Here is a 15,758-nt window from a genome sequence, read left to right as displayed (position 1 = left end):
GTGGGAAGCCTGTGGACTGAGCTCCTGCACCCTTCCTTGGCACAAGTGGCACTCCTGCTTCGATAATCCTGTGCTGCCCCTACATAGTAACTGACGGCTTCTTCTGGGACTTGCTACCTGTCATGCAGCTGGCGTCTGCTGAGAGCTTCTGCACTGCTGTGCTCCTTGATTACAATAGCACCATCACTTTTCCTGTCTTCCTTGAGCTCCTGTAGGGTGTTCCTTGTTGCCCTCTGGAAGTAGGCTTGTGAGGAGACACAAGACACCGTCTGCTCACTCTCACTTGGCTGCAGTTGTGTTGTGCCTGGGGCCATGCTCCTTCCTCTCTACCCACCCCATTGCGAACATCGCCCTGAACAGTGGTGTTCATCATCTCCAGGGCTGTGATGCCCCTGCTCCATGCACCAACCTAGAGCCTGAAGACCTATAAGGTGAAGGAAGCCATGGGAAAACTGAGAAACAAAGGGTGTTTGTTTCTTTGTTTGTTTTCTCTGACAGATGATGAGGGAGGCAGTGAGGAGACCAAATGGGGGGGAGGGGGCACACCACTTGTGGGGGGCTATGCGGGGCTGTGGCCGTGTTTATGCTAGCGCGATTATCAGATTGGGGATGTTTTCAGTTGGGACGCTAAGAAAAGGGAACACAATCAACAAGCATACAGAGACAGCGACCAGACCAAAGAAACATGAAGGCGATCACGACAGAAACCTCGCAATTCACACCGGTTGTTGGCCTATCAAGATGCCACAGGTGCCACTGCCAGGAAGATCAGCCTGAGCCTTGCAACTGCAATGGTTGTGAAACATGGACGCCGGCAGGAATGGGTGTGGGATAGACCTATACAAACCCATGTGGGGACATGCAGGGTAAGGGGAGCTGGGAGGAGCACACAAGGGCAGACGGAGCGGGGTGTCTTGTCCTTTTCTGGAATCTGTCCTCACCTGTGTGCACGTGTACTGTAAGGAGAAAGTGCCAGCTCCTGGTAGAAAAATGAGAGCAGATTTGGTGCCAGCTGCCAGAGTCAGACTGGGGGCGAGGCTGCCCCCGGCCTATGCTGTCAGCTGCTGGAGCCAGGAGGTCCCTGTGCAGCTCCTGGAGCAGGGGGAGGAGGTCTCGGCCTCCAGGCAAATGCATCAGGAGCATTTTGGGCCCCCAAAAGCAGCTACTGCCAGTACCAGACTGGGTATATCTTCCCCAAACGGGGCATACACATCCCTGTCTGTGTGTCTCCTGGATATGTGCTCAGCTTCCATAACCGTGGAGCCTGCAAAGGGGAAAGTGGGCAGCTGCACTCCTCAGCCTGGGCAGAGGCCCTCGACCGGTGCTGCCAAGCTCCACGGGTAGCACCAGCTGGAGGGACCCTGGGGCTCGGGGTGTTGTCGGTGTGCCCCGTCCAAGGGCACCAGCACATTACCTGCGGCAGTGCCGGCCGCAGCCCGGGAACCACTGTTCGCAGCACCGCATACCAGACCCGACCTGGCCTGGCGCTGCCCACTGCCCCCTGCCTGCCCCTCTTCCTGGGGACGCTGAAGACGGGCAGCTGCTGTCTCTGCTCCCTCTCCCTTTCTCTCTCCCTTTGCTACTCCCTCTCCTATCCCCCCTCCTCTTCCGTGCCGAAGGAGCTGCCTCAGCCTTTCCCCGCACGCCTCCGCGTCCCGGGCTGGACTGCAGGACGGCCAGAGCCCCGCGGGCAGCAGCCGAAGCCCTGCCCGCCCACAGGCGCCCAGCACTCGCAGCCCGGGACAGCCCCCGAGCGGCCCCCGAGCGGCCCCGGGGCGGAGCTGGCGGCGCCGGGCGGCGGCGGCGGGGAGGAGGCGCCGCGGGCGGAGCAGAGCCGGGGCTGGCGGGGGCAGCGCGGCGCGGGCGGCGGAGCGGCGGGATGCGGCAGGGCCGGGCCGCAGGGCTGGCGGCGCTGGCCGCGGTGCTCCTGGGTGCGCGGGGCTGCCGGCGCCGGGGACGGGACGGGACGGGACGGGGCTGCCCTCGCTTCTGGCCCGCCGGCTTCTTACGGACCTCGCTCCCCTCTGGCCTCCCTCTGCAGCCATCCCGCCTGCCTCCAGCGAGCTCAGCCGGCCGTTGCCTCCCACCTTGCCTTGCTCCCTGCCTTCCTCCTCTCCTTTCGGCACACCCCCACTCATTCCTGCCTGCTTCCCTTCTCCTCCTGGCTCAGACTCTCCTTCCAAACAGTCCTGCTCCGACTTGGTCCCCTAATAAGCATTCCCAGTGAAATGCCTTTGTGTGCTTTTTTCTGAGAAAAAGCTCGCATCAGCTGTCAACTGTTTTCTTCTTCCCTTTCCCACTGTGTGACATTTTCGGTGCAGGAAAGACATTTTCTGAGTTTTCTCCTGCTTTCTTCCTCGGCAGTGGCTGTGGGCAGAGCCCAGGTGCAGCAGGAACCATGGGCAGAGACCACCGAGGGCACCGGCATCAACATCACCTGCTCACACCCCAACATCCAGTTAAACGAGTTCATCCAGTGGAACCGCCATCTCCCGGGCCGAGGACCCGCATTCCTCGTGCTTAGTATGAAAAGCTCCAAAGCACTGACGGACCTGCCGGGGAGGCTCGAGGTGGCAGCAGACCGCCGGTCCAGCGCCCTGTGGCTCACCGAGCCCCGTCTTCGGGACGCGGCGGTGTATTACTGCGCCCTGAGAGCCACGGGGAGAGGAGCCGGGGCTGCGGCCGTGCAGGAACCGTGGCGGGCGGGGCCGGGCGTGTGTGGCGGGGGGAGGCAGGGGCACAGATCCCAGGGGGCACTGCCGCTCTGCCGGCGGGGGCCGTCTTACGGTACAGGCGCGGAGGTTCCCCCGCCAGTCCAGCCCTGTCCCGGACCGGTCCTGCTGAGGCCCATTAGTTCTTCCGGGTAGGTCGCTGGGGGTCTGATGTGGGTCAGACCCAGCTAAGTGTGAGAGGTCAGGACGGCACACCCAGCGATGTTGGGCTTCTTTCCATACCAGAAGCCACTTTTGCAGAAGCTCTTCTTCAGTGAATACAAGCAACACTTTAACTCCACTTCCAACAAACTGCTGTCCTTCCTTCAGACTCAATCTCAACTGCTTCATGGCCACTTTGATCCACCTTTGTCCTTTCTTCTCCTTTAGCTTTGGGAAATCCTTTTGTTCTATGGGTGTCCCTCTCCTTCCCTGGCCTTTCCCCCACTTCTACATTCTTCCTGGACAGCTCAGGACGGAGTATGCAGAGGGAAAAATTATTTACAGTCAAGACTGGGATGCACAAATCTTTAATGAGTATACAGAGAAAAAGGAGGTCACTCCAAGCAGAGGCCCCTCAGTGCAGGGATCACCAGTGCCAATCAAAAGGCCAAGTGTCCCTTGCCTATGGTGGAGATCATGCAGGGCATGTGTCTGCTGTTCCTGCAGTGGGAGGGCTGCCTCTGAGAAGCAACGCAGCCCAGAAGAAGAACACAAAGAAAAGGGAGAGAAGAAGGTAGGTGAAGGGATGGAAGGAGGGCTGTGTTTTCAGAAATTTCAGGGTAGACACTGGGCTAGATCCTGCCAATATTTGCCAGAGTAGCTAAGGAAGGTCAGTCATTCTGAAAGCAATGGCCTGAAGATTCCTCCTTTGTGTAGCACCATATACGAATTTCCTGGGAGAAGAACCCCAGGGCCATGGCCACTGGCTTCTTTAGCAGGGCAGGCACCTTCTGCCACAGTAGCGGCTGGAAATGCCAGAGAGGTCACAGCACCCGGAGGTGATGGGGACTCCGTCACAGCTGAGGATGCTGCCAACGGCAGCGGAGGTGGAGGATCCCACAACGGTGTTCTGCGGGAAGGAGCTGAGGATGGGGCCAGGCAGGGTCACCACCACGGGAGAGGGCTCAATGACAACGGTGGAGTTCTGGCACTGCCTGACGCAGGGCTCGTTGCAACTGCTGGCCAGTGGAGTCGGGCCACAGGGCCGGCATGGCAGGCACTGGTTGTAGCAGGACATGTCTTGGGCTGGAGATGCACCTGGGAAAGATGGTAGAGAGGAAGCAGAGCACATGGGGAGGTGAGGATCATCTCAGTTACCCCATCACAAAAGAGCCAAGGCAACTGCTGAAGGTGGATGTGGAGGCTGTGCCAGGAGGCACGTGGTCTTCATCACTTTGTCCTGACAAGGCCCTTCAAAGAGCAGCCTGGCCCAGGAACGCTCTCACATAGTACATAAACCAAAAGCCGCCTCAGACCCATGTCCCAGTCACTGTCTACACAGACTTTCTGTATGCACCCCTCTCCCATGGCAAGAAACTCTGAGGCCCATCATAGCACTGAACCACGACCAGGTGAGATGTCTATTGATGCAAGATCCCTTCCACTTTGGAAGAGGAGGAGAGAGGGCTTCAGACTCACCTGGTTCCCAAGGAGGACAAGGCGAGAGAACTGGATGGGAGAGCAGGGAGCTGAGCTGCCTTTTATACTGGTCCTTCATTGCTGCTGGCCCAGAGTCTCCCTTGGCAGAGGTAACAATTTTCTGACAAGCTCATCTTGAATGCAAGCCATCCCAACAAATGATATGGGCTGTGCGTTGGTTTCCTGCACTGCTGCCTTTTCATTTCCAGATTTTAGGTCATGGCCATGCCCCAGCAATAGCTTCTTTAGAGTGCTGGGATGAAACGTCCAAGTATTTCTAGGGCAGGAATGCATCTGTGAGGGCATATCTATCTAAATCTACTCTTCTTTAGTTTAAAACCATTACCCCTTGACATACTCCAGCCCTCTGATCCTCTTCGTGGCCCTCCTTTGGACCCACTCTAACAGGTCTTTGTCTTTCTTGTGCTGGGAGCCCGAGCGCTGAATGCAGCACTCCAGTTGATGTCTTCCTGGAGCAACGTAGAGGGGGACAATCACCTCCCACCACCTGCTGCTCACGCCTCTTTCAATGCAGCTTAGATTATGGTTGGCCTTTTGGGCTCTAAGTGCACTTTGCTTGCTCATGTTGAGTTTTTCATCAAACACCTCCACCAAGTCCTTCTCTTCAGGGCTCCTCTCAACCTATTCACAGCCCAGCTCATAGTTGTGATTGGGATTGCCCTGATCCACACGAAGGACCTTGCACTTGGCCTTGTTGAACCTCATAAGACTTGCATGGGCCCACTTCTCAAGCCTGGCTAGGTCTCCATGAATGGAATCCCTTCCCTCTAACGTGTCAAATGCACCTCTTGGTATCATCAACAAACTTTCTGAGTGCCACTCAGTGCCACACTCCATGTCCCCAGGAAAGATATTAACTAATACTGGTCTCAGTACAGACCCTTGAGGAATTTGCCGAGGCGATCGGCTCCGGGGCAGACGCGTTCTGCAGCGGAGCGGGGGATCGGGCCAGGCAGGGCTAATTTTTCCGGCATCGAGCCTACTTGAGGGAGCCGCCAGGACCCGGCAGCCCTCGTGAGGGAGGCTGACGAGGCGAAGGTGGAGCCAGCAGCACCCCCTCCCCAGCCGTTCAAAAGCTGCCCCTAGGGAGCGCGAGCGACCAGGAGTGCGGCGAACAGCGTGGGCAAACAGGGCGTGGCACGTCAGAAGGGAGTGGCTTGGCAGTTAGCGCAGCAGTTCGCGCAGGAAGGGCAGAGCGCTCTCCCTGCCCACACGAACACCTCCTTAACAACAGCCGTTAGCTAGGTGATAATGGTCTCCACCAGGCACGGTGCGCTCTCCAGGAAGTCGGTACGCACCCAGACCATCTACGCGTTAAAAAATGCCGCAGTTCAGGTCACCGGATGCAGGGAGTGTCTGTGCCTGTTGCTGCCATCGGCAGGAGGCAGAGAAATTGCGTGCGTGAGGTGCGAGCAGGTGGATGACCTGGTCTGCATGGTGGCGGAGCTCAAGGAGGAGGTGAAGAGGTTGAGGGCCATCAGGGAGTGTGAGCGAGAGATAGACTTGTGGAGTAACTCCCTGCAGGGCCTCAAGGAGAGGTACCGAGGTGAGACTCCTCAAATGGGGGTGGACCCCCTGCCCTGTAGCCGTCGGGCAGAGGGAGGGGATCTGGGAGTTCAGGAGGAATGGAAACGGGTCCCTGCTCGACATCGCAGGTGACGCCCTCCCCTTCCAGCCCCGCATTCCCAGGTGCCCTTACACAACAGGTTTGAGGCCCTGGAGCTCGACAGACCAGTAGCTGAGGAAGAGGTAGCAAGTGTTCCCAGGAGGATGCCTAGGGTGAGGAGGTCGACTCCACGCCTCAGGACTGCCTCCACCAAGAAAGACAGGAGGGTTATTGTTGTTGGAGACTCTATTCTTAGGGGAACAGAGGGCCCTATTTGTCGGCCTGACCCTACCCGTAGGGAAGTCTGCTGCCTCCCTGGGGCCAGGGTCAGGGACGTTGCCAGGAAGCTTCCCAACCTGGTACGCCCCTCTGACTATTATCCTCTTTTGATAGTCCAAGCGGGCAGTGACAACATTGAAGAGAGAAGCCTGAAGGCTATCAAAAGAGACTTTAGGGGGCTGGGTCGGTTAGTGGATGGAGCGGGAGTGCAGGTGGTGTTTTCATCCATCCCTACGGTGGCAGGGAGGGGTACAGAGAGGACACGGAAAGCCCACCTGTTAAACACATGGCTCCGGGGCTGGTGCCAACGTAGAAATCTTGTTTTTTTCGATCATGGGGCACTTTACGCAGCACCTGGCCTGATGGCCACAGACGGGTCCCTATCTTTTAGGGGAAAAAGGATCCTGGGCCAGGAGCTGGCAGGGCTCATTGAGAGGGCTTTAAACTAGGTAGGAAGGGGGATGGGGCTGAAGCAAGGATTGTTGGGGCTGTGCCAGGGGGAACAATGGCAAGGCCGGAGGATAAGGCAATGGCCCAGCTGAAGTGCATCTACACCAATGCACGCAGCATGGGTAACAAACAGGAGGAGCTGGAAGCCATCGTGCAGCAGGCAGGCTACGACTTGGTTGCCATCACGGAGACGTGGTGGGACCAGTCTCATGACTGGAGTACTGCAATGCCTGGCTATAAGCTCTTTAGAAGGAACAGGCAGCACAGAAGGGGTGGTGGTGTGGCTCTCTATATTAGAGAGTCTTTCGAGGTTGTAGAACTCGAGGCTGGGAATGACAAGGTCGAGTCCCTTTGGGTTAGGATCGGCAGGGACAACAAGGCTAGTGTCCTGGTCGGGGTCTGCTATAGACCACCGAACCAGGATGAGGAGACGGATGAGGAATTCTACAGGCAGCTGACAGAAGTTGCGAAATCGTCAGCTCTTGTACTCGTGGGGGACTTCAACTTCCCTGACATATCCTGGAAGCACAACACAGCCCAGAGAAAGCAGCCTAGGAGGTTTCTGGAGAGCGTGGAAGATAGCTTCCTGACGCAGCTGGTTAGTGAACCGACCAGGGGTGGTACCCCGCTAGACCTTCTCTTCACAAAGAGAGAAGGACTGGTGGAGGATGTGATTGTCGGGAGCTGTTTTGGGCAGAGTGACCACGCAATGGTGGAGTTCACTATTTTTGGCGAGGCCAGGAAGGGGACCAGTAAAACCGCTGTATTGGACTTTCGGAGGGCTGACTTTGGGCTGCTCAGGACACTAGTTGGTGGAGTTCCTTGGGAGGCGGTTCTGAAGGGCAGAGGGGTCCAGGAAGGCTGGGCGCTCTTCAAGAGGGAAATCTTAATGGCGCAGAAGCGGTCTGTCCTCATGTGCCCAAAGACGAGCTGGTGGGGAAGAAGACCGGCCTGGCTCAACAGAGATTTGTGTCTTGATCTTAGGAGAAAAAAGAGGGTTTATAAGCTTTGGAAAAGTGGGCAGGCCACTAGGGAGGACTTTAACGATGTAGCGAGGCTGTGCAGGGACAAAATTAGGAAGGCCAAAGCTCATCTGGAGCTCAATCTGGCTACTGCCATTAAAGATAACAAAAAACGTTTCTATAAATACATCAACACAAAAAGGAGGACTAAGGAGAATCTCCATCCTTTACTGGATGCAGGGGGAAACTTAGTTACAAGAGATGAGGAAAAGGCGGAGGTGCTCAATGCCTTCTTTGCCTCAGTCTTTAGCGGCAATACCGGTTGTTCTCTGGATGCTCAGTACCCTGAGCTGGTGGAAGGGGATGGGGAGCAGGATGTGGCCCTCACTATCCATGAAGAACTGGTTGGTGACCTGCTACGGCACTTGGATGTGCACAAATCGATGGGGCCGGATGGGATCCACCCAAGGGTACTGAGAGAACTGGCAGAGGAGCTGGCCAAGCCACTGTCCATCATTTATCAGCAGTCCTGGCAATCGGGGGAGGTCCCAGTTGACTGGTGGCTAGCAAATGTGACGCCCATCTACAAGAAGGGCCGGAGGGCAGACCCGGGAAACTACAGGCCTGTCAGTTTGACCTCAGTGCCAGGGAAGCTCATGGAGCAGATTCTCTTGAGAGTCATCATGCGGCACTTGCAGGGCAAGCAGGCAATCAGGCCCAGTCAGCATGGGTTTATGAAAGGAATGCAGTCTCCCACAGCATTCTCCTCAAGAAACTGACTGCTCTTGGCTTGGACTGGCGCACGCTTCGTTGGGTTAGAAACTGGCTGGATAGCCGGGCCCAAAGAGTCGTGGTGAATGGAGTCAAGTCCAGTTGGAGGCCAGTCACTAGTGGCGTCCCCCAGGGCTCGGTGCTGGGGCCAGTCCTCTTTAATATCTTCATCGATGATCTGGACGAGGGCATCGAGTGCACCCTCAGTAAGTTCGCAGATGACACCAAGTTAGGTGTGTGTGTCGATCTGCTTGAGGGTAGGAAAGCTCTGCAGGAGGATCTGGATAGGCTGCACTGATGGGCTGAGGTCAACTGCATGAAGTTCAACAAGGCCAAGTGCCGGGTCCTGCACCTGGGGCGCAATAGCCCCAAGCAGAGATACAGGCTGGGAGAGGAATGGTTGGAGAGTTGCCAGGCAGAGAAGGACCTGGGAGTGATGGTGGATAGTCGGCTGAATATGAGCCAGCAGTGTGCTCAGGTGGCCAAGAAGGCCAACGGCATCCTGGCTTGTATCAGGAACAGTGTGACCAGCAGGGCTAGGGAGGTGATTGTCCCCCTGTACTCAGCTCTGGTGAGGCCGCACCTTGAGTACTGTGTTCAGTTTTGGGCCCCTCACTACAAGAAGGACATGGAGGTGATTGAGCGGGTGCAGAGAAGGGCAACGAAGCTGGTGAGGGGCCTGGAGAACAAGTCCTATGAGGAGTGGCTGAGGGAGCTGGGCTTGTTCAGCCTGGAGAAGAGGAGGCTCAGGGGCGACCTTATCGCTCTCTATAGGTACCTCAAGGGAGGCTGTAGTGAGGTGGGGGTTGGTCTATTCTCCCATGTGCCTGGTGACAGGACGAGGGGGAATGGGCTAAAGTTGCGCCAGGGGAGTTTTAGGTTAGATGTTAGGAAGAACTTCTTTACCTAAAGGGTTGTTAGACATTGGAACAGGCTGCCCAGGGAAGTGGTGGAGTCACCATCCCTGGAAGTCTTCAAAAGACGTTTAGATGTAGAGCTTAGGGATATGGTTTAGTGGGGACTGTTAGCGTTAGGTCAGAGGTTGGACTCAATGATCTTGAGGTCTCTTCCAACCTAGAAATTCTGTGATTCTGTGATACCAAGGGTCCATTAGCTGCATGGTCTGAGCGCGACCATGCAGCTAATTCTTTATCCACCGAGCATTCCATCTGTCAAATCCATGCCTCCCCAGCTCAGAGAGAAGGATGTTGTGCCGGATGGTGTCAAATACTTGGCACAAGTCCAGGCAGATGATGTCAATTGCTCTTTCCCTATCCACCTGTCGTGGTTCCGCTCGAGTGGGCAGCCGAGCTCCACCACAGCCGCTCTCTCACTGCCCCTCCTCAAAGAGGAATGGGGAGAAAATATGTGAAAAAGGCTCAAAGGTTGAGATAAGGATGAGAAAATCACGCAATAATTATTGTAACAGGCAAAACAGACTCAGCATAAGAAGATAGTAAGATTTATTGCTCATTACTAACAAGCTAGAGAAGTGAGAAACAAAGGAAAGAAACCAAAAGCACCTTCTCCCCCCATCCTCCCTCTTCCACCTCCTCCCCCTGAGCGGTGCAGGGGAACGGGGGAATGGGGGTTATGATCAGTCTACAGCGCTTCTTCTCTGTCGCTCCTTCTCGATCACTCTCATCCCCTGTGCTGTGGGTTCCCTCCCACAGGATGCAGTCCTTAATGAACTGATCCGGCGTGGGCTTCCCACGGGCAGCAGCTCTTCCAGAACTGCTCCAGATATGGCTCCGTACCACGGGGTCCATCCCTCAGGAGAAAACTACTCCAACCTGGCTCCCCCACGGGCAGCAGCTCCTGCCAGGTAACCTGCTCCTGCTTTGTCTCCTCTCCACGGGCTACAGGTCCGGCCCGGTATCTGCTCCGGCAGGGGTCTTCCACAGGTGGCAGCCTCCATCGGTGCAGGGCCACCTGCTCTACCGTGGTCTCCTCCACGGGCTGCAGCATGGAACCCTGCTCCACCGTGGTACTCCATGGGCTGCAGGAGGACATCCTGCTTCACCATGGTCCTCACCACAGGCCTCAGGGGACTTCTGCTCCGGCGCCTGGAGCACCTCTCCTCCTCCTTCTACACTGACCTTGGTGCCTGCAAGGCCATTCCTTACTCCCTTCACTCTCCCAGCTGCTGTGTTGTGCAGCGTTTTTTTCCCTGTCTTAAATATGCTCTCACAGAGGCACAAAACAACATCACTTATTGGCTCAGCTCTGGAAAACAATGGGGCCCTTCCCAAACATGGGGCAGCTTCTAGATCTTTCTCACAGAAACCACCCCTATGGCCCCCTGCTACCAAAACCTTGCCACGTAAACCCACTACACCACCATTGTAAAAGAACCACCAGATTTGTCAGGCACAATCTGCCCCTAGTGAAGCCATGTTTGTTTTCACCAATCATCTCCTTATTTTCTGTGTGTGCAAGCATAGTTTCCAGGAGGATCTGTTCCATGATCTTGCGGGTCACAGAGGTGAGGCTGGCAGTAGTTCCCTTTGTCTTCTCAATTAGGATGCACAGTAGTTTGGCAACATCACCCACCACTTCCCATAAGACCCACAGATGCATCTCATCTAATCCCATGCACTTGTGCACCTTCACGTTCCTTTGTTGGTCTTGAACCTGATCTTCCTGTACGATGAGTGGTTCTTCATTCTCCTAGTCCCTGCTCTTGCCTTCTGAGACTTGGGCTAGGTGGCTGGAGCTCTTGCTGGTGAGGGCTGAAGCAAAAAAGCCATTGGCTAACTCAGACTTCACCATATCCTGAGTAACCAGGTTTTCCATTTCCTTCCGGAGAGGTCCACAATTTCCCTAGTCTTCCTTTTATCACAGATTTACTTAGAGAAGCCTTTCTTGTTGCCCTTGATGTCCCTGGCCAAATTAAATTCTAATGGGGCTTTTAGCTTTCCTAACCTAATCCCTGGATGTTCTGATGATTTTTCTGTGCTCCTCCCAGACTATCTGTCCTAGATTCCACCCTCTATAGGCCTCCTTTTTCTCATAGAGTTTACCAGTTGCTCCTTGTTCATCCATGCAGGCTTGCTGGCATTTTGTCAGGATGCATCTCTCCTGAGCTTTCTTAGGCCTGAGCTTTCTTAGGCCTCTCTTCCCTCCAGCGTTTTGTATCATGGTACACTACCAAGGAGATCCCTGAGGAGGACAAAGTCTGCTCTCCCAAAGTCCAGGGCAGCAAGCTTGCTGTCCTCCCTCCTTGCTGTGCTCAGGATGCTAAATTTCACCATTTCACAGTCAGGGCAGCCAAGGCTGCCCTTGAGATTCACATGCTATCTGCCCCAGTTGCTGTGAGAACGAGGTCCAGCATAGCATCTGTCCTCGTAAGCTCACCTTGTGCACTCACCTGAGTGTCTGGTTGCTTGTGTTCACATATCTGTTCTTGTCTTTTGACAATGGGGGGATGTCAAAGGGGGAATGGTTTTAAAGTAAAAGAAGGGAGATTTAGATTAGATGTTAGGAGGCAATACAAAGGTTGTTGAGGCACTAGAATAGCACAGAGAAGGCGTGTATGCCCAGTCACTGGAGATGTTCAAGACCAGATTGCCCTGGACAACCTGATCTAGTGGGTGGCATCACTTGCCCTTGTTTTATTTCATTAAATTTCTCCCTGCCCAACTCTCCAGCCTGTCTACGTCCCACTGGATGGCAGCACAACCTTTTAGAACGTCAGCCACTCCTCCCAGTTTAGTGTCATCAGCAAACTTGCTGACACTGCACTCTATTCCCTCATCACCGGTCCCAGTAACAACCCTTGAGGGGCTCCACTAGATACAGGCTTCCAACTAGACTCTGTCCTATTGACCACAATTCTCTGGCTTCTTCCCTTCAGCCAGTTCACAGTGTATCTCACTACCAGATCATCCAGGCCACACCTCCTCAGTTTAGCAGCAAGGATGCTGTGGGAGATGATGTCAAAGGCATTACTGAAATCAAGATAGAACATGTACACTAATTTACCATCACCTATCCATCTGGTTATGTCTTCATAAAAGCCTATCGGGTTGGTCAAGCACGACTTCCCCGAGGTGAAGCTATGTTGACTGCCCCTAATGACCCTTTTCTCCTTGATAAGCCTAGAGACAACACCAAGGATAACTTGTTCCATCACCTTTTTAGGGATAGAGGTGAGGCTGTCCAGTCTATAGTTACCCTGGTCCTCCTTATTGCCCCTTTCAAGGGCACCGGAGTGACATTTGCTTTCCTCCAGTCCTCAAGCACTTCTCCCGTTACCCACAACTTACCAAAGATGATGGAGAGTGGCCTAGGAATGACTTCCGCCAACCTCCTCAGCACACACAGGTGCATCCCATCAGGACCCGTGGTCCAGCTTACTTAATCAGTCCTTAATCCAGTCCTCATCAATGAAGGCAAACTCCTCCTTTATCCAGACTTCATCTGGGGCCTCAGGAATATGGGGCTCCTCAGGACAGCTTCTGGCATTATAGACAGAGACAAAGAAGGCATTCAGTAACTCTGACTTCTCTTTATCTTTTGTCACCAGGGCACCCATATCATTAATCAGTGGATATACATTGCCTCTGGTGTTTGTTTGATTTGCAATGTATTTGTAGAAGCCCTTTCTGTTCACCTTGACCCTTCTTGCAAAGTTTAATTCTAAAGAGATCCTTAGATTCCATGAGATCCTGAACTCCACCATCTCATGGTCACTGCAACCAAGGCTGCCCTCAACCTTCACTTCAAGCCTTCAACCAGCCCCTCCTTTTTAGTGAGGACAAGATCCAGCAGCCCTCCTCTCCTAGTTGGAACATCCACCATTTGCATCAGTGCACTAGGGGAACCTCCTGGACTGTGGATGGCTGGCTACCCTTACAGAAAATGTCAGGGTAAATGAAATCCCCCATGATAACCAGGGCCTGCAATTGCGAGGCTGCTCTCAGCTGCCTGTAGAAGGTCTTGTCAACTTCCTCATCCTGATCTGGTGGCCTGTAATAGACACCCACAGCAGTATCCGCCATGCCAGCCTGTCCCTTAATTCTCACCCACAGACTCTCAACTCGCATCTCATCTGCCCCTGAACAGTACTCAATACATTGTAGTCACTTCACTCTCTCATGTAAAAAGCAATTCTGCCACCTTGGGTAGCTGGCCTGTCTCTCCTGACAGAAAAAAAAAAAAAAAAGGTTTAGTTTTGTGCACAGTGCTTCTTGTCCTGGCACTTGTCCCCACAGAGGGGAGCCTGGCTCTGTCTTCTCTGTACCATCCCTTCAGTTATTGCTATACATGAATGAGATTCCCCCAGGTGTTCTCCTTTTCAGGCTGGGCAGTCACAGGTCTCTTGGCCTTTCCTCAGAGGAGTGATGCTCCAGTCGTCACTGTGGCCCGTCATTGCTTCTCTCCAGGATGTCTTTGACTTTGCTGTCCTGGAGAGCTAAGACACAGACATGCTACTCCCAGAGTGGCCTCTCCAGTGCTGAGTAAAGGGGAATGATCACCTCCCTCGACCTGCTGGCAACACTGCTAATGCAGCTGAGGACTGCCTAGAGCTTTTGCTGGTGAAGTCTGAGGCAAAAAAAATGATTGAATACTTCAGCCTTCACCAAATACTGGGTAACCAGGTTCCCTGTTTCCTTCTGGAGAGGACCTGAAATTTCCCTGGTCTTCCTTTTATCACAGATATACCTAGAGAAGCCTTTCTTGTTGTCCTTGATGTCCTTGGCCAAATTAAATTCTAATAGGGCTTTAGTTTTCCTAACCTGATCCCTGGCTTCTGATGATTCCTCTGTGTTCCTTCCAGGGTATCTGTCCTCACTTCCATTTTCTGTAGGCCTCTTCTTTCTCATACAGTTTACCAGTTGCTCCTTGTCCATCCATGCATGCCTGTTGGCATGGAGGCCTTCAGTTGTGACCTGACTTTCAGGAGAGCAAGCTAAGGGCAAGATGGCATCCCATCACTTCTGGAGGGGGGAAATTGGACTCCTGCCTCCCTGGAAGAACTGGAAGTGCTTTCTGTAGGGAGAGCAGGGGCTGCAGATGGGTACAGGAATCAGTCTGGGAGATGTCAGAAGCAACGAGTGTACAGGGATGAATAAGCATCTGCATGTTTCCTTTGCAGATGCCTAGCAATCTTACATGCGTTGTTCATATGTATGGATGGTGAAAGAGAGGTTGCTGCTAGGGAACAGATCAGGATGGCAAATAGGAGGTTGTGCCCTCCTAGATGTTCTGGTCAAAATTCTGTCAGCGTATGTGGAGATGGACGTAATCCTTGGTAAACATGGAAAGAAGTCCATGCAAGAATAGAGATGCTACATGAGGACACAGCAAGGAAAAATAATCTTGTGTGAAGTATGGAGTAAATGTTGCAGTAAAAAATAATGACATGAGGTACGGAAGGAATGGCTCATCTCTTGTGCTGCAGGAAGAGAAACAAACTGTTAATAGAGCTGAGGGAGAAAGAGAGCAGATAGACTCAAAGCCTGGTGAGATACTGCTAAAAAGCAGGTAAGCTGACAGACTTGGGTATGGGAATAGCATCTGCAGAAAGAAGAGTGCATGTGTACTTAGCTCAGCATTTCACATCCCATGAAAAGGGAGATGGAGAGTGGAGACAGTGAGAAAGTTGGTGAAATGATACACAAAGGAGAGAGGGGGAGAACAGATACATCTTCAAGCAGTGCTGAGATGCTGTTCTGGCTTTGCAGGTCATGCACAGAAGGACTCTGTGGTGCAGTTTGCCCAAGAAACTGCCATCGAGGTGGGACACAATGCTACTCTGCACTGCAATTTCTCCACCAGCACCTCTGCTCCCTACATCTTCTGGTACCAGCAGCACCTGACACAATCCACTCAATTCTTGCTGCAGGTGAGCAGGTTCAAGCCTCATGTGCATTCCGGGAGGATCTCCTCTGTGCTCTCCATGGAGAACTCCCAGGTGCTTCTCCACATGCAAGATGCCAAGCTCCAGGAAATCGCTGTCTACCTGTGTGCACTGAGCCCACTTTGGCACCTGCAGCATGCAGCTTTATACAGGAAGGTGCAGGTGCTGTGAGGAACAACTCCTTCTCACCAGTGCTTGCATGGAACTCTGAGCTGAGCCTTCCCAGCAAGGACCCCTGGGGCTTGCAGTTAGCCAGGTGAGTGGCAGCCCCTGCTCCTGATGCCTGGCAGTGTGGTTAGCATAACCAACAGTAAGGCAAATATCCATCATGTGGAAGGGGGCTTTTAATGTGCACCCCTGCCTCCTTGTCTCTCCCTTTCACTGGCCCCAGTGTGTGGAGACAGCCATTGTTGTGGTGAGAAAGGGCACTGGTGTTATCAAGTCCCCAGTGC

At 53.9% G+C, this 15,758-nt stretch overlaps 1 protein-coding gene across 1 annotated transcript; it reads right to left on the bottom strand.

Moving 5' to 3' along the window:
- Positions 1-3,645: 3,645 nt before the first annotated feature.
- On the bottom strand, positions 3,646-4,431 carry LOC311218394 (feather keratin Cos2-3-like; the record flags this gene model as incomplete). The annotated part of the gene is made up of 2 exons (XM_084301072.1): positions 3,646-3,953; positions 4,353-4,431. 2 exons carry the CDS (start codon positions 4,429-4,431, stop codon positions 3,646-3,648), a joined length of 387 nt encoding a protein of 128 aa, XP_084157198.1.
- Between the last annotated feature and the right edge of the window lie 11,327 nt (positions 4,432-15,758).

Source organism: Netta rufina (assembly GCF_964035555.1).
Source record: "Netta rufina genome assembly, chromosome: 24".
NCBI classification, from domain to species: domain Eukaryota; kingdom Metazoa; phylum Chordata; class Aves; order Anseriformes; family Anatidae; genus Netta; species Netta rufina.
This window is presented reverse-complemented; position numbering and strand designations above follow the sequence as displayed.